At 40.3% G+C, this 24,380-nt stretch overlaps 1 protein-coding gene across 1 annotated transcript in view; it reads left to right on the top strand.

The window, feature by feature from the left end:
- LOC133553570 (synaptopodin-2) overlaps positions 1 to 24,380 on the top strand; it is a 57,989-nt gene that overhangs the window by 12,866 nt on the left and 20,743 nt on the right. Inside the window, exon 2 of the mRNA XM_061901924.1 lies at positions 17,682 to 18,835. Coding sequence (XP_061757908.1) covers positions 18,682 to 18,835 — 154 coding nt within the window. The 5' untranslated portion in view covers positions 17,682 to 18,681. The remainder of the gene's footprint in view (positions 1 to 17,681; positions 18,836 to 24,380) is intronic.

The raw sequence follows: 24,380 nt of genomic DNA, 5'->3' as shown, positions 1-24,380 counted from the left end.
CTGTACTCATGAACATGTGTGTAGAGAATGTTTTTTTTGTGTGTGTGTGTTTTTTTTTTTTTAAAGGACTAGCGAGAGGATACTTTTTTTATGTGCATTTATTGAAATGCACATAAAATAGTTTTTAATCATATTTGTTTTTATATTGTTTTTATTGGTTTTATATTTCTTTTTTGTTTTTATTCAGTCACTGGTGGAGCATAATATATATATATATATTTAAAAAAAATATATTTTTATTTTTTTATTTTTTTACAATTGTTTTTAACATGGCTGTGCAGCACTTTGGAAACGTTATTGTTGTTTAAATGTGCTATATAAATAAAGTGGATTGGATTGAAATAGATGCAAATGTAGCATGATGACCCCAACAACATTTTGGTCCCTCTAATAACTTTTTAAAAGTGTAATCCTTTGATTGATTGATTGATTGAAACTTTTATTAGTAGATTGCACAGTACATATTTTGTACAAATGACCACTAAATGGTAACACCCGAATAAGTTTTTCAACTTGTTTAAGTCGGGGTTCACGTTAATTAATTCATGGTACAAATATATACTATCAACATAATACAGTCATCACACAAGATAATCATCAGAGTATATACATTGAATTGTTTACATTATTTACAATCAGTCAATCCTTGTCATTGTGTTTCTAAATTAATGTTGCCAAATGATTTTTTTTTTTATATTAATCATGACTAATCACACTTTGAACTGAGGTTTATCGTGATTAATCCCTGGTTGTTACTCTCTTGCATAATTTAAATTAGATTAAAAAAATACATGATAGTAATTTCATTGTCAGAATGTCTTGCAGGAAGATGTTTGAATGTTTTACTTGAATGCGCGTCATTTATTTACTCAACATTAGTATCTAAAATGAAGTTTGAATCTCTTCATTAAAAGCCTACTGAAATGAGATTTTCTTATTTAAACGGGGATAGCAGGTCCATTCTATGTGTCATACTTGATCATTTCGTTATATTGCCATATTTTTGCTGAAAGGATTTAGTAGAGAACATCCACGATAAATTTCGCAACTTTTGGTGCTGATAAAAAAGCCTTGCCTGTACCGGAAGTCGCAGACGATGATGTCACCGGTGTGAGGGTTCCTCACGTTGTTTATAATGGGAGCCTCCAGCAGCAAGAGCTATTCGGACCGAGAAAACGACAATTTCCCCATTAATTTGAGCGAGGATGAAAGATTCGTGGATGATGACATTGATAGCGAAGGACAAAAAAAAAAAAAAGGCGATTGCATTGGGACGGATTCAGATGTTTTTAGACTCATTTACTAGGATAAATTCTGGGAAATCCCTTATCTTTCTATTGTGTTGCTAGTGTTTTAGTGAGTTTAATAGTACCTGATAGTCGGAGGGGTGTGTCCACGGGTGTCTTGACGCCAGTGCCTTAGGGAAGTCGACGGCAGCTTTATGGACGGTGCAAGCTCAGCTGTACTCCGGTAAGAAGTGACTTTTTACCACAATTTTCTCACCGAAACCCGCCGGTTGAAAAGTGGTCGGGAACCATGTTCGCTTGACCGCTCTGATCCATAGTAAATTTTCACTTCCAGGAATTTCAAACAAGGAATCACCGTGTGTTTGTGTGGCTAAAGGCTAAAGCTTCCCACCTCCATCTTTCTACTTTGACTCCTCCATTATTAATTGAACAAATTGCAAAAGATTCAGCAACACAGATGTCCAGAATACTGTTTAATTGCGCGATGAAAAGAGACGACTTTAAGCCGCAAATGGTGCTGCGCTAATGACGCGCACACGTCATCATTCCGCGACGTTTCCAACAAGAAACTCCGCGGGAAATTTAAAATTGTAACTTAGTCAACTAAACCGGCCGTATTGGCATGTGTTTGCAATGTTAATATTTCATCATTGATGTATAAACTATCAGACTGCGTGGTCGGTAGTAGTGAAGTGAATTATATTTATATAGCGCTTTTCTCTAGTGACTCAAAGCGCTTTACATAGTGAAACCCAATATCTAAGTTACATTTAAACCAGTGTGGGTGGCACTGGGAGCAGGTGGGTAAAGTGTCTTGCCCAAGGACACAACGGCAGTGACTAGGATGGCGGAAGCGGGAATTGAACCTGCAACCCTCAAGTTGCAGGCACGGCCGCTCTACCAACCGAGCTATGCTGCCCCAGTGGGTTTCAGTAGGCCTTTAAGTTAAAATTAAAAGTACCACTAATAGTCACACACACACACACTAGGTGCGGTGAAATGTGTCCTCTGCATTAGACCCATCCCCTTGTTCCACCCCCTGGAAGGTGAGGGGAGCAGTGAGCAGCAGTGGTGGCAGCGCCCGGGAATCATTTTTTGGTGGTTTAACCCCCAATTCCAAACCTTGATGCTGAGTGTCAAGCAGGGAGGTCCCGTTTTTATAGTCTTTGGTATGACACGAACCACAAAGCCACTGAGTAGGTTTCTTCATTCATCTTTGCAATGATCTGATTACTGACCATTTAACCACCTGTGCATTTAACTAAATTGCATCATTAATCTGTGATTGTACGTGATTAATGTTTGAGTTTGAGTTTATTTGGAACATGCAAGCATACAACATGATACATCACAATTTCCCGTTTCTCTTTTCAACATGTTTGAAAAGGAGTAGGAAGAAGCTGAGCTTATTTAATCCTACCCCTTTCCTTCTACATAACAGTTGCTAAAACTTTTGTTCTCTTCCTGTTCTCAATTTAGTGAAGTGAATTATATTTATATAGCGCTTTTTCTCTAGTGACTCAAAGCGCTTTACATAGTGAAACCCGATATCTAAATTACATTCAAAGCAGTGTGGGTGGCACTGGAAGCAGGTGGGTAAAGTGTCTTGCCCGAGGACACAACGGTAGTGACTAGGTTGGCAGAAGTGGGAATCGAACCTGCAACCCTCAAGTTGCTGGCACGGCCACTCTACCAACCGAGCTAAACCGCCCCAAAATGTCACAATGTGCTCCATAAGTAATCACAATAAAAAAATAACTAAATGAATAATAATTAATTTCATATGATAAATAAATAAATGATAAATGGGTTGTACTTGTATAGCGCTTTTCTACCTTCAAGGTACTCAAAGCGCTTTGACACTATTTCCACATTTACCCATTCACACACACATTCACACACTGATGGAGGGAGCTGCCATGCAAGGCGCTAACCAGCACCCATCAGGAGCAAGGGTGAAGTGTCTTGCTCAGGACACAACGGACATGACGAGGTTGGTACCAGGTGGGATTTGAACCAGGGAACTTCGGGTTGCGCACGGCCACTCTCCCACTGCGCCAAGCCATCCCGTGATGAGTGAAGTGAGATTATTAGGGACAGCGTGGCGCAGTGGAAGAGTGGCCGTGCGCAACCCGAGGGTCACTGGTTCAAATCCCACCTAGAACCAACCTCGTCACGTCCGTTGTGTCCTTGAGCAAGACACTTAACCCTTGCTCCTGATGGGTGCTGGTTGGCGCCTTGCATGGCAGCTCCCTCCATCAGTGTGTGAATGTGTGTGTGAATGGGTAAATGTGGAAGTAGTGTCAAAGTGCTTTGAGTACCTTGAAGGTAGAAAAGCGCTATACAAGTACAGCCCATTTATCATTTATTATTTTGAGAATGAAAGAATGGATGGATGAAAAAAATTCTGAATGTTTATCATAGTTCTTCCTCTTTGTATTTTGTAAACACTTTTTAAGTCTGAATAGTTTCTCGAAGTGGATCATATTTGAAAATAATCACATAAAATACCTCTGATTTTGGAAAGCCTTAGTGTACTGTAAATATAAAATAACTTTTTTGTTTTTTCCTGCTGGCATTATTTGCTGCTCTGTTGTTTTTACCAATTGTACAATGCAGGTAATTATTTTCAAAAAGTGCTTTCCTCCTTTGAAGTCTAACAGTTTTTTTCCACACTTGGCACTAGAACATACACGTCTCCCTCAAGTGTTTATCTTTGCTGCATTTTTTTTTTGTTTGTTTTACCTATCAACAGGCGAGTGGAATTGGCAGCAAAACCTGCAGGTTTCTATCTTTCCTCAAGGAAAAAAATAATACTTTTATGGCAGGTATCTGGGGTTGGTTGGGTACCTTTCGTGTTTTTATACGTCAGTCATCACCCAGCACAAGCTGAGGCATGTCGGCCAACGCGGCCTCCTCGCGAGTTATCCACCAGGAATGCCAATTTTTGGAGTCCAACAGATGACCACACATTACCCCCCCCCCCCCCCCCCCCACCCCCACCCCCCCCCCCCCACCCCCCTCCCAGAAAAAAATCATTTGGCATTGAATGGCTCTTTGTCTGGATGAGTGAGCGAAAAGGTGCAACTGAAGCCAGGAATTTGGTTTGGTATGTTGTGGTTTGATGTGTAGCGAGCAGGTAAAAGACTCATGAATTCACAGCTGCACCTGAGGGGGGCAATTGTGAGCAGATGTCTCTTTGTAAGCTGGTTATATGATACACCTTGAAGGTCTACAGTGAGGCATGCAGAGATGTATCACATGTGCACCTAGAGCGGGGGCTCTTTAGCGCCGACCTAGTGGCTCCCTTGAGCTTTTTCCCAAAAATTTATGAAAATGCAAAAACATGAGGGATAAATATATTTTTGGTTTTAAAATGCTTTCTGTAGGAGAACAAACATGATACACACCTTCCTAAATGTTAGAAATCCCACTGTTTGTATCAAACCATCAATCAATCAATCAATGTTTATTTATATAGCCCCAAATCACAAATGTCTCAAAGGACTGCACAAATCATTACGACTACAACATCCTCGGAAGAACCCACAAAAGGGCAAGGAAAAACTCACACCCAGTGGGCAGGGAGAATTCACATCCAGTGGGAGGCCAGTGACAATGCTGACTATGAGAAACCTTGGAGAGGACCTAAGATGTGGGCAACCCCCCCCCCCCCCCCTCTAGGGGACCGAAAGCAATGGATGTCGAGCGGGTCTAACATGATACTGTGAAAGTTCAATCCATAGTCGCTCCGACACAGCCGCGAGAGTTCAGTTCAAGCGGATCCAAGACAGCAGCGAGAGTCCCGTCCACAGGAGACCATCTCAAGCGGAGGCGGATCAGCAGCGTAGAGATGTCCCCAATCGATACAGGCGAGCGGTCCATCCTGGGTCCCGACGAGCGGTCCATCCTGGGTCTCGACTCTGGACAGCCAGTACTTCATCCATGGTCATCGGACCGGACCCCCTCCACAAGGGAGGGGGGGACATAGGAGAAAGAAAAGCGGCAGATCAACTGGTCTAAAAAGGAGGTCTATTTAAAGGCTAGAGTATACAAATGAGTTTTAAGGTGAGACTTAAATGCTTCTACTGAGGTAGCATCTCGAACTGTTACCGGGAGGGCATTCCAGAGTACTGGAGCCCGAACGGAAAACGCTCTATAGCCCGCATGCTTTTTTTGAGCTCTAGGAATCACTAATAAGCCGGAGTCTTTTGAACGCAGATTTCTTGCCAGCACATATGGTACAATACAATCGGCAAGATAGGCTGGAGCTAGACCGTGTAGTATTTTATACGTAAGTAGTAAAACCTTAAAGTCACATCTTAAGTGCACAGGAAGCCAGTGCAGGTGAGCCAGTACAGGCGTAATGTGATCAAACTTTCTTGTTCTTGTCAAGTCTAGCTTCACTGATGAGAGTATTTGACGAGCGCTGTTTTGTCCCATTAATTTCGGTAGTTCTCAAACTCATCGTTGTTTGTTTACGTGTCCAACTTTCTTGGACGCTGCCACAGAAAGGCGTGATTTTTCCTCTCCTCTTTTGTCTCATTTTGTCCACCAAACCTTTTATTCTGTGCGTGAATGTACCAGAGTGAGCTTTGTTGATGTTATCGACTTGTTCGTCCGTCCATTTTCTACCGCTTGTCCCTTTTGGGGTGGCGGGGGGGGTGGAGCCTGTCTCAGCTGCATTCGGGCGGAAGGCGGAGTACACTCTGGACAAGTCGCTACCTCATCGCAGGGCCAACACAAATAGACAGACATTCACACTCACATTCACACACTAGGGCAAATTTAGTGTTGCCAATCAACCTATCCCCAGGTGCATGTCTTTGGAGGTGGGAGGAAGCTGGAGTACCTGGAGAGAACCCACGCAGTCACGGGGAGAACATGCAAACTCCACACAGAAAGATCCCGAGCCTGGGATTGAACACGGGCTCACTCATGACCTTCGTATTGTGAAGCACATGCACTAAACCCTGTACCACCGTTATTGACTTGTGTGGTGTGCTAATCAGGCATATTTAGTCACTGCATGGCTGAAAGCTAATTATGCTAGCTGTATGTTCATATTGCATTATTATGCCTCCTTTGTATGGAAATTTACGCTCATTTAATTTCTGTACTTAAGTCCTCTGTGTGTTTAATTTGTGTTTACATGTCTTATGACACATTATCTATATGGAGTGTAAGAGTGTCCGCCCTGAGATCGGTAGTTGTGAGTTCAAACCCCGGCCGAGTCATACCATAGACCAGGGGTGCCCACACTTTTTCTGCAGGCGAGCTACTTTTCAATTGACCAACTCGAGGGGATCTACCTCATTTATATATATCATTTATATTTATTTATTTATGAAAGAGACATTTTTGTAAACAAGTTAAATGTGTTTAATGATAATACAAGCATGTGTAACACATATAGATGTCTTTCTTTCACAAAGACAAAAATATAAGTTGGTTTATTGCCTGATTCTGATGACTTGCATTGATTGGAATCAGACAGTAATGATGATAACACCCACATTTTCAAATGGAGGAGAAAAAAGGTTGTCCTTTCTGTACAATACCACATGAAAGTGGTTGGTTTTTGGCATCTAATTCATCCAGCTTCCATACACTTTACAAGAAAAACATTGGCGGAAAATTCCGTAGCTTGCTTGATTGACATTCACGGCACCCGAGGGTCTTGTGAGATGACGCTGGCTGCTGCCAGTTCATTATTATGAAAAAATGACAGAGGAAGGCGAGAAACACTTTTTATTTCGACAGACTTTCGCGCCGTCCCTTCCGTCAAAACTCTAAAGGCCGACTGCACATTTCCTATCTTCACAATAAAAGCCCTGCTTCATACTGCCTGCGCTAACAAAATAAGAGTCTCGGAAAGCTGGCGTGCACAAGTGATGTGCACGCCAGCTTTCTGAGGGATCGCTTGTGCACGCCAGTTTTCCGAGACTCTGTATTTAGTTAGCGCAGGCAGCATGAAGCAGGGCTTTTATTGTGAAGATAGGAAATGTGCAGTCGGCCTTTAGAGTTTTGACGGAAGGTACGGCGCGAGAGTCTGTTGAAATAAAAAGTGTTTCTCGCCTTCCTCTCTGTCATATTTTCATAATAATGATCTTGCAGCAGCCAGCGTCATCTCACAAGACCCTCCGGTACCGTGAATGTCATTTAAGTGACGTCTTGGTGAAGATTGATGATCACTAATTTTTAGGTCTATTTTTTTAAAATGCCTGGCTGGAGATTGACTGACACACCCCCCGCGGTCGACTGGTAGCTCGCGATCGACTTAATGGGCACCCCTGCCATAGACCATAAAAATGGGACCCAGTACCTCCCTGCTTGGCACTCAGCATCAAAGGTTGGAATTGGTGGTTAAATCACCAAAATGATTCCCGAGCGCAGCAACTGCTGCTGCTCACTGCAGATTTGAGGGTTTTGGACATGCTGGGGTACCAGGAGGTGCAAGCTTATTTATACTGTATGTATACTTTTGACCCAGCAGATTTGGTCACATTTTCAGTAGACCCATAATAAAAGAACCAAACTTCATGAATGTTGTTTGTGAGCAACAAGTATGTGCTCCAATCACTCCTTCACAAAAACATAAAAGTTGTAGAAATTATTGGAAACTCAAGACAGCCATGACATTATTTTCTTTACAAGTGTATATCAACATTTGACCACGACTGTATATAAGGCATTTATGTTTTGCGACTCCAGACAGATTTTTTTTTTTTTTTGTATTTTTTGGTCCAATATGGCTCTTTCAACAATTTTGGGTTGCCGACCCCTGACCAAAAGTAAGATTAGCGTGATGACTATGCCGACGTGCTTCTCATTACCAGGCCACTGAGGCATCCAGTCTGTGTGCTAAATGATCACCGTTTATTTGGCTGTCCTGTCCGTGTGTGCATGCTTCATATGCTGACAATGAACAGCAACACTGTGATTATATGCCAAAGTGGCCTCCGGGCCAGACTGTAAATGATATCCTTATCTCTAATCACGGAGGTCAATGCGAGGCAGAGGCGGCTGAGCAGGACGGGCGGGCACCTTTTTGAAGTGCAAGGTAATTGGTGTCTCGATGGAAGAAAAAAGGATGACATTTGGCGTTGCATGCCAAGTATGAAAAGTAAAATCAGTTAAATGTACACTTTGAAGAAAGGCTACCAGAGAGCATGGATGGACAAGAAAGGCTGTTGTCAGAGAGAGCCTAAACCAGGGGTGAATGAATGAATGAATGAATGGTTTATTTTGAGCCATGCAAACAAAACAAGAGAATGACATAAAATACAAAAGAAATATATAGATACATTATTTTTACACCTACATTGAAAACGTTACATGTGACTAATCTTTTGTAGATGTCAAGATTGGCTCAAAAGGGAGTGGGAAGAAGTAAACTTATTAGGTCCCACCCCCATACATATACTATATATATATATATATATATATATATATACAATATATAATATGTATAATATAATTCAATTCAGTGGTTGCTGCTATATATTGTCTATATAAAATACATTTAAATTCACACACACTTACATATATACATATGTACACACACATACATACACACACACACATATATACACACGCACATATGTACAATTTACATATATATATATACATAAATATATATATATATATATATATATATATATACACACATATATACACATAATCACATACATACACACATGCATATACCCAAAATATACACACACACACACACAGGGGTCACCAACCTTTTTGAAACCAAGAGCTACTTCTTGGGTACTGATTAATGCGAAGGGCTACCAGTTTGATACACACTTAAAAAATTGCCAGAAATAGCCAATTTGCTGAATTTACCTAGAATAAATAAATCTATATATAAAAAAAATGGGGATTTCTTTCGATCATTCCGTCGTACATTTTTTTTTCTTTTTACGGAAGGTTTTTTGTAGAGAATAAATGATGAAAAAAACACTTAATTGAACGGTTTAAAAGAGTAGAAAACAGGAAAAAAATAAATAATTTTGAAACATAGTTTATCTCATAGGCGCCAGCGCCCCCCGCGACCCCGGAAGGGAATAAGCGGTAGAAAATGGATGGATGGATAGTTTATCTCCAATTTTGACTCTTTTAAAAATCAACCGGAAAAAAGAAGAGAAAAACTAGCTAATTCGAATCTTTTTGAAAAAATCAAAAAAAGAAATTATGGAACATCATTACAAATTTTTCCTGATTAAGATTAATTTTAGAATTTTGATGAAATGTTTTCAATTGGTTAAAATCCAATCTGCATTTTGTTAGAATATATAACAAATTGGATCAAGCTGTATTTCAAACAAAGACAAATCATTATTTCTTCTATATTTTCCAGAACAAAAATATTAAAATAAATTCAAAAGACTTTTAAAAAAGGTTTGAATTTGATTCTAAAGTTTTTCTACATTTGCCAGAATATTATTTTTTGAATTTTAATCATAATAAGTTTGAAGAAATATTTCACAAATATTCTTCATCGAAAAAACAGAATCTAAAATGAAGGATTAAATTAAAATGTATTCATTATTCTTTATAATAAAAAATTTACTTGAACATTGATTTAAATTGTCAGGAAAGAAGAGGAAGGAATTTAAAAGGTAAAAAGGTATATGTGTTTAAAAATCCTAAAATCATTTTTAAGGTTGTATTTTTTCTCTAAAATTGTCTTTCTGAAAGTTATAAGAAGCAAAGTAAAAAAAAAATACATGAATTTATTTAAACAAGTGAAGACCAAGCCTTTCAAATATTTTCTTGGATTTTCAAATTCTATTTGTTGAGTTTTGTCTCTCTTAGAATTAAAAATGTCGAACAAAGCGAGACCAGCTTGTTACTAAATAAATACAATTTAAAAAATAGAGGCAGCTCACTGGTAAGTGCTGCTATTTGAGCTATTTTTAGAACAGGCCAGCGGGAGACTCATCTGGTCCTTACGGGCTGCCTGGTGCCCGCGGGCACCGCGTTGGTGACCCCTGGCCTAAACAGTGCCAGCCTTCATCGCCCCTCCGGAGCATTTTTGTGGCGCAGCGCTGTTTTGTTTAGACTGCCTTCAAGGTTACGGCTGTGCTAACATGATGGCCGGCGTCTCTCCTTAATACGATGCGATGATCAAGGTTTGCGGTGCGCAGTTGCAGAGCCACGAAGGAACACTGAAAGGCATTGAATGATAACCAGCGTTTGATACTGTGGTGATTCATGAGCGAAAACAAAGATGACGCTCATCATCCTCAAGGACGGTCGGATTCTGGATGCACACAATAGAGCCTCACATCATTCATAAGCAAGCAACATTGATGCACACTTGCACAGATCGACAAGAGCAGATTTCATTCAAACCTCTTCTCCTTGTATCGCTTATTTCAGCAGTTTTTTCCACTTCCTGTGTTGAACATTTCTTTTTTTTTTTTAAGAATGAACAATAAAAAATTGTTTATTCAGATGTAAAAAGAAAGAAAAATCATGAAAAAATATATAAACATATTAAAGATTAATAAATTCTGGCATGAAATGACACGAGAAAGTAGAAAAACAGTGTTGTACGTTATGTAAAAGTTATTAGGATTGTACGGTATTGGTACAGTACCACGATACTAATTAATCAAATCCGGTACTATACCGCCTCTAAAAAAGTACCGGTCCGCCACCCCTGCCCCACGCCCACGTCGTTGTTGCATCGTGTCATTGCTGGTTTACGAGCAGAGGAGCATGTTCGGCAGCACACAATCACAGAGTACTTACAAGCATACACAGTGTGTAGACAGAAAAGAGAGAAGAGACGCATTTTGGCTTAAAAACTAACGATAAAGGTGAAGTTATAACACTGAAATGCTATAAGACATGGCTAGCTAGCTAGCGGCGAAAGTCCATCCCCAGTCGGCAGTGTTGTAGCTACTTCTAAATCACTAATTCTCGCCTCCATGGCGACAAATAGTGTACGTTTCTTACAAGTATCATCCAGGCAGGGCGAGGAATAGCTAAACATGCCTCACGACACACCGTAGCTCACCAGCGTCAAAATGTAAACAAACGCTGTGGATCTACACCCAACATCCACTGTAACGATACCAAGTACAGTAGCGTATCTAGTCGATACTACTATTATTACGTCAATATTTTTTGGCATCTCAACATCTTTCGTCTTTTTAAAATGTGCCTTATGTTAATGAACTCAGGAAATATGTCCCTGGACACATGAGGACTTTGAATATGACCAACGTATGATCCTCTAACGACTTGGTATCGAATTAATACCTAAATTTGTGGTATCATCCAAAACTAATGTAAAGTATCAAACAACAGAAGAATAAATGATTATTACATTTTAACAGAAGTGTAAATAAGACATGTTAAAAGAGAAAGTAAGCAGTAAATGAACAAGCAGATTAATAATTCATTTTCTACCACTTGTCCTTAATAATTTTGGCAAAATTATACAAACCCCATTTCCATATGAGTTGGGAAATTGTGGATGTAAATATAAATGCAATACAATGATTTGCAAATCCTTTTCAACCCATATTCAGTTGAATGCACTACAAAGACAACATATTTGATGTTAAAACTCAGAAACATTTTTTTTTTTGCAAATAATAATTAACTTAGAATTTCATGGCTGCAACACGTGCCGAAGTAGTTGGGAAAGGACATGTTCACCACTGTGTTACATCACCTTTTCTTTTAACAACACTCAATAAACATTTGGGAACTGAGGAAACTAATCGTTGAAGCTTTGAAAGTGGAATTCCTTCCCATTCTTGCTTGATGTACAGCTTAAGCTGTTCAACAGTCCGGGCTTTTGTTGTTGTATTTTACGCTTCATAATGCGCCACACATTTTCCATGGGAGACAGGTCTGGACTGCAGGGGGGCCAGGAAAGTATCCGCATTTGTTTTACTACGAAGCCACGCTGTTGTAACACGTGGCTTGGCATTGTCTTGCTGAAATAAGCAGGTTTGTCCACGATAACGTTGCTTGGATGACAACATATGTTGCTTCAAAACCTGTATGGACCTTTCAGCATTAATGGTGCCTTCACAGATGTGTAAGTTACCCATGCCTTGGGCACTAATACACCCCCATACCATCACAGATGCTGGCTTTTGAACTTTGCGCCTATAACAATCCGGATGGTTATTTTCCTCTTTGTTCCGGAGGACACCACGTCCACAGTTTCCAAATATAGTTTGAAATGCGGACTTTTCAAATCACAGAACACTTTTCCACTTTGCATCAGTCCATCTTAGATGAGTTCGAGCCCAGCGAAGCCGGCGGCGTTCCTTGGTGTTGTTGATAAATGGGTTTTGCTTTGCATAGTACAGTTTTAACTTGCACTTACAGATGTAGCAACCAACTGTAGTTACTGACAGTGGTTTTATGAAGTTTTCCTGAGCCCATGAGGTGATATCCTTTACACACTGATGTCGGTTTTTGATGCAGTACTGCCTGAGGTCCGTAATATCATCGCTTACGTGCAGTGATTTCTCCAGATTCTCTTAACCTTTCGATGATTTTACGGACCGTAGATGGTAAAATTTCGAAATTCCTTGCAATAGCTGGTTGAGAAATGTTGTTCTAAAACTGTTCGACAATTTGCTTACAAATTGGTGACCCTCGCCCCATCCTTGTTTGTGAATTACTTAGCATTTCATGGAAGCTGCTTTTATACCCAATCATGGCACCCACCTGTTCCCAATTAGCCTGCACACCTGTGGGATGTTCGAAATAAGTGTTTGATGAGCATTCCTCAACTTTATCAGTATTTATTGCCACTTTTCACAACTTTTTTGTCACATGTTGCTGGCATCAAATTCTAAAGTTAATGATTATTTGCAAAAAAAAACCAAACGTTTAGCAGTTTGAACATCAAATATGTTGTCTTTGTAGCATATTCAACTGAATATGGGTTGAAAAGGATTTGCAAATCATTGTATTCTGTCTATATTTACATCTAACACAATTTCCCAACTCATATGGAAACGGGGTTTGTAAATAAATGAAATACAAATGAATTATTCCACGAAATGACACAAGAAAGTAGCAAAAGAGTGCCGGGCGTTATGTAAGAGATACGTTTAAATACTTTTAGAGCATTAGATATGAGACTTTTTGTGAAAAATAATGAAAATAGCGGGTGCACTTTAATGAAGCTGTCTGCCACTTCCTGGTGTCAGATAACCGTTTAACAAATTTAAGAAGAAAATCACATTAATTTGAAATTTGGCCCGACTGAATCATTGTGGCCTTCATGAATGTCACACTTCCTTCTTTGCAGAACAGCTCTGAGCTTATCGCCATTAGACTGTTACAAAGGCGTCTCCTCGTTTCCCCTTCCACCCTTTTTATTCTGTCCTGGAATTCTGCACTTCAGCAGTGACACTATCTTAAAAAAAAATATCTGCAGAAATTCTTGATGTTTTATGTTACTCGTATACATTTTCTAAACGTAGTTAGACTCCATTTACATGACTTTGACATGGTCCTATCAAGAAAATGGGGATTTTTCACCATTTTTTGCAAAACAATTGGACTTACATCACTCACTATGTTCTTTAATACCACCCTTGTCTCATATTCATGGCTGAAATTCCAACCAACTCGGATGCTTCTGCCAAACGTTGCAACATTTGTTCATGTGAATTAAAACTGGGGTTATTAAGATAATCAATCATTGTGTAATAAACCTCAATACAACCAAAATAACATAAAATTACTCTTTACTAGTGGTTGAATTTATGTACTGTACATGAGCAGATGCTGCCAATATTTGGTGATCTCATTCCATTCATTCATATTTGTCATTGCACATCTAATTTATCAATTATATTGATGAACAAAAGCATTGGGTGATCATCATATCTACAATGATTAATCGATTACCGATAGATAGATTCATTCGATTAGAAAAAAAACAAACTTTTAATTATTTTGAATAGTTGAGTACAACTAGAAATAAATAAATACAAATGATAAAATAAGGACCGCATAGGTTGCCCTGAACCTAAAGGGGAACATTATCACAATTTCAAAAGGGTTAAAAACAATAAAAATCAGTTCCCAGTGGCTTGTTGTATTTTTTGAAGTTTTTTTCAAAATTTTACCGGTCTCGGAATATCCCTAAAAAAAGCTTTAAAGTGCCTTATTTTCGCTATCTTCGAAACCACTATCCATTTTCCTGTGACTTCATACAGTGCTGCCAATGTAAACAAACAATGGGAATAGCACAGCAAGATATAGCGACGTTAGCTCGGATTCAGACTCGGATTTCAGCGGCTTAAGCGATTCAACAGATTACGCATTTATTGAAACAGATGGTTGAAGTATGGAATTATTGAAGAAGAAACTGAAGCTATTGAGCAAATAGCTATTGACGCTATTCATAGCCACGGCATGGCCGAATAGCTGCGTTAGAATCGGCGGTAAAATGCGCGGACCAAACGATCAGGACTTTCGCATTTCGTGATAATGGAGCAACTTAAATCCCTCGATTGGTAAGTGTTTTTTTCGCTTTAAATGTGGGTGGAAGGAAACGTAATATAGTTGCAAATGCATCTGCAGGTTATCCATACATCTCTGTGCCATGTCTGCTTTAGCACCGCCGGTAAATAGCATGTTAGCATCGATTAGCTGGCAGTCACGCCGCGACCAAATATGTCTGATTAGCACATAAGTCAACTTCAACAAAACTCACCTTTGTCATTTCGTTGACTTTATCATTGCAAATGCATCTGCAGGTTATCCATACATCTCTGTGCCATGTCTGTCATCGCCGGTAAATAGCATGTTGGCATCGATTAGCGTAGCATGTTAGCATCGATTAGCGTAGCATGTTAGCATCGATTAGTTGGCAGTCACGCCACAACCAAATATGTCTGATTAGCACATAAGTCAACAGCAAAACTCACCTTTATGATTTTGTTGACTTTATCGTTGTAAATGCATCCGCAGGTTATCCATACATCTCTGTGCCATGTCTGCTGTAGCACCGCCGGTAAATAGTATGTTAGCATCGATAAGCTGGCAGTCACGCCGCGACCAAATATGTCTGACTAGCACATAAGTTAACAGCAACAAAACTCACCTTTGTGATTTCGTTGACTTTATCATTGCAAATGCATCTGCAGGTTATCCATACATCTCTGTGCCATGTCTGTCATCATCGGTAAATAGCATGTTAGCATCGATTAGCGTAGCATGTTAGCATCGATTAGCTGGCAGTCACGCCGCAACCAAATATGTCTGATTAGCACATAAGTCAACAACAAAACCTACCTTTGTGATTTTGTTGACTTTATCGTTGCAAATGCATCTGCAGGTTATCCATACATCTCTGTGCCATGTCTGTCATCGCCCGTAAAATGTGAAAACACTACGGCACATTCAATGGGGGTCTGGCGGCAGACACTTTCACATCTTCGGTGCAACTTGAATCCCTCACTGTTAGTGTTGTTACACCCTCCGACAACACACCGACGAGGCATGATGTCTCCAAGGTTCCAAAAATTAGTCGAAAAAACGGAAAATAACAGAGCTGAGACCCAATGTTTACAATGTGTTGAAAATGAAAATGGCGGCTATATTACCTCGGTGACGTCACGTTCTGAAGTCATCGCCACCAGAGCAATAAACAGAAAGGCGTTTAATTCGCCAAAATTCACCCATTTAGAGTTAGGAAATCGGTAAAAAAAAATATATGGTCTTTTTTCTGCAACATCAAGGTATATATTGACGCTTACATAGGTCTGGTGATAATGTTCCCCTTTTAAGTGCGCGGGCATGAATTCCCCACAGCAGCTGCAGTGGCAAATACATGAGAGCGCTTGTGTGTGGATTGCATGACCTGTGTGCCAAAGATTTTTATTCTCTCTTTTATTCATTTATTTTCATCAGTGCAGATGTTCAAGGTGCAATTTCAATGTCGATTGTATGCATTGATTAGACAAAAAAGAATGAAGGTTATGGCATTTTCTCTAAAATACGCATTGAGACTCTAAGGCAGGGGTGGGCATTACGTCGATCGCGATCGACTGGTCGATCTCGGAGGGTGTGTCAGTCAATCTCAAGCCAGGCATTAAAAAATAGACATAAAAATGAGCAATCATCAATCATACCAAGACTTCACTTTCGTTAGTTGTTTGACATTCTCGGCACCCGAGGATCTTGTGAGATGACGCTGGCTGCTGCGAGCTCATATTTAAGAAAAAAATCACTAACAGGGCGGACGCAGAGAAACACATTTTATTTCTAGAGACTCCGTACCTACTGTCAAAACTCTAAAGACCGACTGCACAGTTCCTGTCTTCACCATAAAAGACCTGTTTCATCCTGCCTGTGCTAACAAAATAAGAGTCTCAGAAAGCTAGCAAGCTACGGAGTTTGATGCCAATGTATTTCTCCCCCGCTCTCAGTGACCGCTTTCTCACTTGCTTGCCCACCCGCACAGTCACTGACGTCACTCACCTGCTGCCAGACATTAAAGGGCCACACACATATGCTACTCTCGTAACAAAGTGTTTAAAAACGAGTATGCAAGTTGGACAAATGAGATGCCAAATCCAACCACTTTCATGTGGTATTGGACAGAAAGGAGGACTTTTTTTTTTCCTCCATTTGAAAATGCGGACGTTATCAGCACCACTGTCTAATTCCAATCAATGCAAGTCATCAGAATCAAATACACCAACTTATATTCTTGTCTTCATGAAATAAATGAATCTATGTGTGTTAGACATGCTTGTATTATCATTAAACACCATTAACTTGTTAACAAAAATGTCTCTTTCATAAATAAATAAATATAAATTATAAATAGGAATGAGGTAGATCTCCTCGACTTGGTCAATTGAAAAGTAGCTTGCCTGCAGAAAAAGTGTGAGCGCCCCTGCTCTAAGGCGTGGGTTCCCTCCGTGTACTCCGGCTTCCTCCCACTTCCAAAGACATGCACCTGGGGATAGGTTGATTGGCAACACTAAATTGGCCCTAGTGTGTGAATGTGAGTGTGAATGTTGTCTGTCTATCTGTGTTGGCCCTGCGATGAGGTGGCGACTTGTCCAGGGTGTACCCCGCCATCCGCCCGATTGTAGCTGAGATAGGCGCCAGCGCCCCCCGCGACCCCGAAAGGGAATAAGCGATAGAAAATGGATGGATGGATGGATTTTTGAATTGTTGCTATTTTTAGAATATTTAAAAAAAAGCTCACATACCCCTTGGCCTACCTTCAAGTACCCCCAGGGGTACACGTACCCCCTTTTGAGAACCACTGCACTAGGCCACTGAGTAGTTCTTATCCGCTCGGTGGCTCGTAAATTGAAAAGTTTGTATAATGAGTGGTTCCACTTTTGACAACAGTTGGGTCAAGTCTCCATGCTGCAGAATATAAAATGTCCTTTTGTTTTCTTTGTATTGCAGGCGACCTGAGACGGGACCTGGATCATCGGAGGGATTAGATAAAGTTGCCTTTTTTGCACTTCAGAACCAACAAAACTCCCTCAACACGACATTAAGTCCGAAGCCAAAACAGGCTCCACCAAACTAAACATGAGCAAACTGGGAGAAAAAGTCAAGCAAACAAAGGGAAGAACCCGAGCATAACTCCGTTCAAGACGACGCCTTCCGTCATGAATACAGACTATATTTGGCTTAGCGAGGGAAAATAATGCGGTGTCTGGCTTTAACGTATAAAAAGTGACACAGGATCCGCCGAATGGTTGAAGCGTTTCGGTGCAAAGCCGTGTTTTGAGGGACCTCAGCAGAGCGAACTAATATTCCTCACGTGCACCTAACAGCAGGAAACTGCCATATGCGCAGCTCCCTTTATGTCACACTGGAGTTATGATCTTCAAGATAAAGAGCAGATTTTTTTTGGGCTGAAAGAAAAATAATCTGCGGGCTGGAGATTTAGAAGCAGACGGGGAGAATGCTCTGGTGACCAAAAATAGCGGAGGAGGAAGATCTACGTCTGAGAAAAGGGGGGAAAAAAAGGAGTATTAGAGAGATGCAAATAAGGAAGACTGGGCTGTTTTCTCTGCTTTCTTGGCCAAGAAGAGCTGGGAAATTGCACAATTTTTGTGGCGGTTGTCCAGTGGAAGTCATCTGGGGAACATTGCCTAGAGGGAGGCTTGGTTAGATAGTTAGGAGATGACACTTGATGAAGACAAAAGCCAGAGCCGTTTTATTTTCTGACAAACTTCAGCTGCCCACATAAAACACTTGGACAGATCCGACTGGAAAATCAGTCGCCATTTTTTTTATTTTCTGTGCATACCAGTCAGGAGTAAAACTTTTTTTTTTTAAAAAAGGACTGTTTCATCTTAAGAAGAAGGCGCCAACTGGGACAAACGCTCCAATTTGAAGGGACTATTTGCTTGGCTGCAGAAGAGTCACTTGAACTCTGGAGTAAAAAAAAAAGATGGAGATGGAGCAAGGACACATGTCTCTGCGTCGGGGAGTGAGCTGGAGTTCGGGAGGATTGACAAAACCTCAAGACACGGCAGGGAGGGAGAGCCCAGGCGCAACGCCGGAAACGACAGGAACCAAGACGGACCAAATGAGCAGCAAAACAAGTGAGTGTGTAACGGCTTGTTGGCATAGCTTCTAGGGATGTGTCGGCAAAGGTAAGAAATAAAGTATTTATTTAACTCAAAAACAGGTTAGAACAAAAACACTGGTGCTAATAGGAAAAGGTAAACACAAGGCGCTAGCATGGAGGCTAGGAATAATAAACGAAACAAAAACACTTGGCACGAAGGCACAAAAGCGGTAAAACAACACAATAGCATGAGAGCTAAGAAAAGGCGAAGGCGTCGCGTTTAAGCTAGCAAGAATATATAAATAGAGCAGTCGTCACTGTTGCGCGTAGGCAGTTTAAGAAAAATAAAAATTCTCCCATTACCCCCCCTCCCCTTGTTTACCTGTATTTCATCTTTTTTGTAAGGGGCGCTGAAAGCCGGCAGACCCATCAGCGATCCTGTTCTGTCTCCCTGTAATGTTTGTCTGATCTTGAATGGGATTGTGCTGAAAATTTAGATTTTCCTGACAGAATAAAAAAGTACTATCTAATCTAACAAAAGGGGCGAGCTTAAATAAGGCAAGAATCAAAATAGAAACAGGTGTGCGTCCAAAACGAGGGGCAGGTGAACTAATAAGCTACCATGGTGACAAAGCAAACAAGAAATAAGGAGTCAGACGGAGAGATGTACAAAAATGGAAACAAAACAACAAACTGTGAAAATCCGGGCAGCGGATCGCAACACAGTGTTTTATAACAGTGGTTCTCAACCTTTTTTCAGTGAACATTTTTTTCTAATTCAAGTACCCTCTAATCAGAGCAAAGCATTTTTTTGCTTATAAAAAAAAGAAATAAAGAAGTAAAATACAGCACTGTGTCATCAGTTTCTAATTAATTAAATTGTATAACAGTGCAAAATATTGCTCATTTGTAGTGGTCTTTCTTGAACTATTTGGAAAAAAAGGTATAAAAATTACTATAATAAACAAGTGATTCAATTATAACTAAATATTTCTACACATAGAAGTACCTTAAAGTGCCCTCTTTGGGGATTGTAATAGAGATCCATCTGGATTCATGAACTTAATTCTAAACATTTCTTCACAAAAAAAAAAAATCTTTAACATCATTATTTATGGAACATGTCCACCCATGTTAGACCCGCTCGACATCCATTGCTTTCGGTCCCCTAGAGGGGGGGGGGGGGGTTGCCCACATCTGAGGTCCTCTCCAAGGTTTCTCATAGTCAGCATTGTCACTGGCGTCCCACTGGATGTGAATTCTCCCTGCCCACTGGGTGTGGGTTTTCCTTGCCCTTTTGTGGGTTCTTCCGAGGATGTTGTAGTCGTAATGATTTGTGCAGTCCTTTGAGACATTTGTGATTTGGGGCTATATAAATAAACATTGATTGATTGATTGACAAAAAATCTAGACGTCATCATTGAATATTGTATTGTTGCATTTCTTTTCACAATTTATGAACTTACATTCATCCATCCATCCATCCATCATCTTCCGCTTATCCGAGGTCGGGTCGCGGGGGCAACAGTCTAAGCAGGGAAACCCAGACTTCCCTCTCCCCAGCCACTTCGTCTAGCTCTTCCCGGGGGATCCCGAGGTGTTCCCAGGCCAGCCGGGAGAGATAGTCTTCCCAACGTGTCCTGGGTCTTCCCCGTGGCCTCCTACCGGTTGGACGTGCCCTAAACACCTCCCTAGGGAGGCGTTCGGGTGGCATCCTGACCAGATGCCCGAACCACCTCATCTGGCTCCTCTCGATGTGAAGGAGCAGCGGCTTTACTTTGAGTTCCTCCCGGATGGCAGAGCTTCTCACCCTATCTCTAAGGGAGAGCCCCGCCACACGGCGGAGGAAACTCATTTCGGCCGCTTGTACCCGTGATCTTATCCTTTCGGTCATGACCCAAAGCTCATGACCATAGGTGAGGATGGGAACGTAGATCGACCGGTAAATTGAGAGCTTTGCCTTCCGGCTCAGCTCCTTCTTCACCACAACGGATCGGTACAACGTCCGCATTACTGAAGTAAAAAAAGAGATAAAGAAGTAAAATACAGCTCTATGTCATCAATTATCATCATTAATTAATTCAATTGTATAACAGTGCAAAATATTGCTCATTTGTAGTGGTCTTTCTTGAACTATTTGGAAAAAAAGGTATAAAAATGACTAAATCTTATTAAAAAATAAACAAGTGATTCAATTATAACTAAATATTTCTACACATAGAAGTAATCATTAACTTAAAGGGCCCTCTTTGGGGATTGTAATAGAGATCCATCTGGATTCATGAACTTAACTCTAAACATTTCTTCACAAAAAAAAAAATCTTTAACATCATTATTTATGGAACATGTCCACAAAAAATCTAGACGTCATCATTGAATATTGTATTGTTGCATTTCTTTTCACAGTTTATGAACTTACATTCATATTTTGTTGCAAATATATTCATAAAGGATTTTTGAATTGTTGCTATTTTTAGAATATTTAAGAAAAATGTCACGTACTCCTTGGCATACCTTCAAGTACCCCCAGGGGTACGCGTACCCCGATTTGAGAACCACTGCTTTATAAGACGTGTTTCGAAAAAAAAAAAAAAGTCATCCTCACCAAAGTCTTGCAGAAAGGCGTTGCAAAGTAAACTCATCTGTGAAACTGGAGACTGCAGAAATGCTCCCTGAAACATCTGTTTTCATGCAGTCCAAATCCATGGCTGTTAGCAATGGAAATGTCATCTATAAAATATACAGCGCAACTGACTGACAGCCGTGACCGTTTAATCCCCCGTCGTTGTCAAAATCATTAGGAAGGTAGAATTCTTATGCCCGGTCAAATTTGTCTAATTTGTCATGTCCACCCAGCAGACTCATTGGGTAAATGACATGAGATATAACATTATTTTTCAACTCAAATATTATATCTCATGGAAAGACCATGTAGGTTGGATTTGGGGGATGGTAAAGTACAGTTAAAGTACCAATGATTGTCACACACACACTAGGTGTGGCGAAATAATTGAGGGTGAGGGGAGCAGCAGGAACTGAATTTTTTTTGGGGGGGGGGGGATTTAATTCACAATCCTTAGAAAGGACAAGACAAGAAGACAAAAGTTGCATTTTTTTTTTTTTTTTTTAACATTTGTGAAGTGAAGTGAAGTGAATTGTATTTATATAGCGCTTTTCTCAAGTGACTCAAAGCGCTTTACATAGTGAAACCCAATATCTAAGTTACATTCAAACCAGTGTGGGTGGCACTGGGAGCAGGTGGGTAAAGTGTCTTGCCCAAGGACACAACGGCAGTGACCAGGTTGGCAGAAGCGGGAATCGAACCTGCAACCCTCAAGTTGCTGGCACGGCCGCTCTACCGACCGAGCTAAACCGCCCGTTCTTGGTTGCTAGCAATGCAGCTAATGGAAGCAATCAATTCTACCACTAAATCCCTTTAAAAATGGATCCAAAAACCGTCAACAATACTTCATTTATGTTCCATAACGTGTATGATAACCAAACTGTGGCGACATTGTTATTGTAAAAGCCAACACCGAGGAATTACCATGAATTGATTAACGTTGACCCCGACTTAAACAAGTTGAAAAACGTATTCGGGTGTTACCGTTTTGTGGTCAATTGTACGGAATATGTACTGAACTGTGCGATCTACTAAAAAAAAGTTTCAATCAATCAATCACACTCTTTTTCCGGCATACTAACACATTGGCGTGCTACGGCATTAGCCATAGAAGCTAACAACGGCAAGAGATAAGCTAGCTTCTACAACAATACGGAATGCGTTTGAGTTTGTAATGCACAACACTGCGATAGAACACTAATTTGTACTGACTGAAAAACATGAACAACTATATTACAGTATTTGTAAAGTATTAGCCCATATTTCATGTTTTGTTTGTACACAGCTGAGCTAGCCAGACAGTGTATGTACTGATCATATCATGTATGATCGATATTAAAGTTACTTACTGGATGGACAGTTATTTAGCTGGCCGGGGATGTTTCCTGTTGATTTTGGGTAAGCAATCCATTTATGTCGAAATAGCTTGTCTCCAAGTTCCACAATTCCAGCTTCGATTCACTTTCACTTCACTCTATTGGCTTCCGTCTGCTCCAACGTCTCACTCTTCCTTTGTACTGACTTCTAGAAGCAGTAGTTAATACTCCTTGAATTCCGATTCAAAAAGATAAGGTTGTGAATCTTCATTTGTCCCAAAATAGTCGTCTTTGTTGGTTGTTACCGAATCCAGAACATGGAAGACACACGTGTGTTTGTATCCGGAAGCAGGAACACAAGTTGTTGCCAAAAGTCAGGTCTGTGCTGCTATAAAAACGGAAATAAATGGAAAATAATTAGTTCGGGCATTGACCAAAATACGGTAAATATTGAACATATTACATATTGTTATGAACGTGTCAGTTACTACATTATATATAGGCTTGCAGTGTGTATACAAAATTTTGATGGAGGGTTTGGAAGTTTTTTTTGGGGGGGACGGCATGGCGAAGTTGGGAGAGTGGTTGTGCCTCTCATATTTATTGTAAACGCTAGGCAAAATTCCCCCCAAAAATGCAGGTCCCCTTTAAAGGGGAACGTTTCCCCTTTTGGAGTTTTGCCTATTGCTTACAATAATTATGAAAGACATGACGACAAATTTATTTTTTTAATGCATTCTTACTAAATGATAATACTAATAAAAGTCCGCTTACAGTGGAGCCAATGGGAGGTCCTCTATTCCGCCCATACAACCCAATTAAAAAATATCCAAAAAGTGCCAGCAATACTCTATTTACATTTCTGGACTTAAATATTAACAAGTATTTGTGAGATTGTTATTATAAGGGCTAATGCAGACTAATTATTTGTGTTGTGATCATGGGCTTGCATCATCGACTGATCAGCTGCTTTCTTGTTTCCTTGCTCGTCAAACTTTAAATCAACATAATAAATCATGTCTTTCACCGGGATAGTAGAAGAACAAGGATATATTCCAATAAGTTGGTACACTTTGACAGCATATTTAGACCCGGGAATGGTGAGAACAACACAAAAAGCCGCTTAGTTCCACTTTTCTTTCTTCGCGAGAATTATGAGTCATTTTTCATCTCAACGGGAATAAATGAACACCCTAGCAGTCGGCATCCTAGTGATAGCAGACATTGTACAGTAAGTGATGTATTTATTTGTTGGCTCTCATGAAGTCTGCAGTGAGTAATAATTAGAGATGTCCGATAATATCCGACTGCCGATATTATCAGCCAATAAATGCTTTAAAATGTAATATCGGAAATTATCTATCGTTTTCAAAAAGTTAAATTTATCAATTTTTAAAACGCCGCTGTACGAATTGGTACACGGACGTAGGGAGAAGTACAGAGCAGTTGAATCTCAAAGTCATACATGCCAACCCTCATGATTTTCCCGGGAGACTCCCGAATTTCAGTGCCCCTCCCGAAAATCTCCCGTGGCAACCTTTCTCCCGATTTCCACCCAGACAACAATATTGGGGGCATGCCTTAAAGGCACTGCCTTTGCGTGCCGGCCCAATTGCATAATATCTACGGCTTTTCATACA

The sequence above is a fragment of the Nerophis ophidion genome, linkage group LG05 (genome assembly GCF_033978795.1).
Source record: "Nerophis ophidion isolate RoL-2023_Sa linkage group LG05, RoL_Noph_v1.0, whole genome shotgun sequence".
Taxonomy (NCBI): Eukaryota; Metazoa; Chordata; class Actinopteri; order Syngnathiformes; family Syngnathidae; genus Nerophis; species Nerophis ophidion.
Note: the sequence above shows the minus strand (reverse complement) of the source record. Positions and strands in the feature narration are given on the sequence as shown.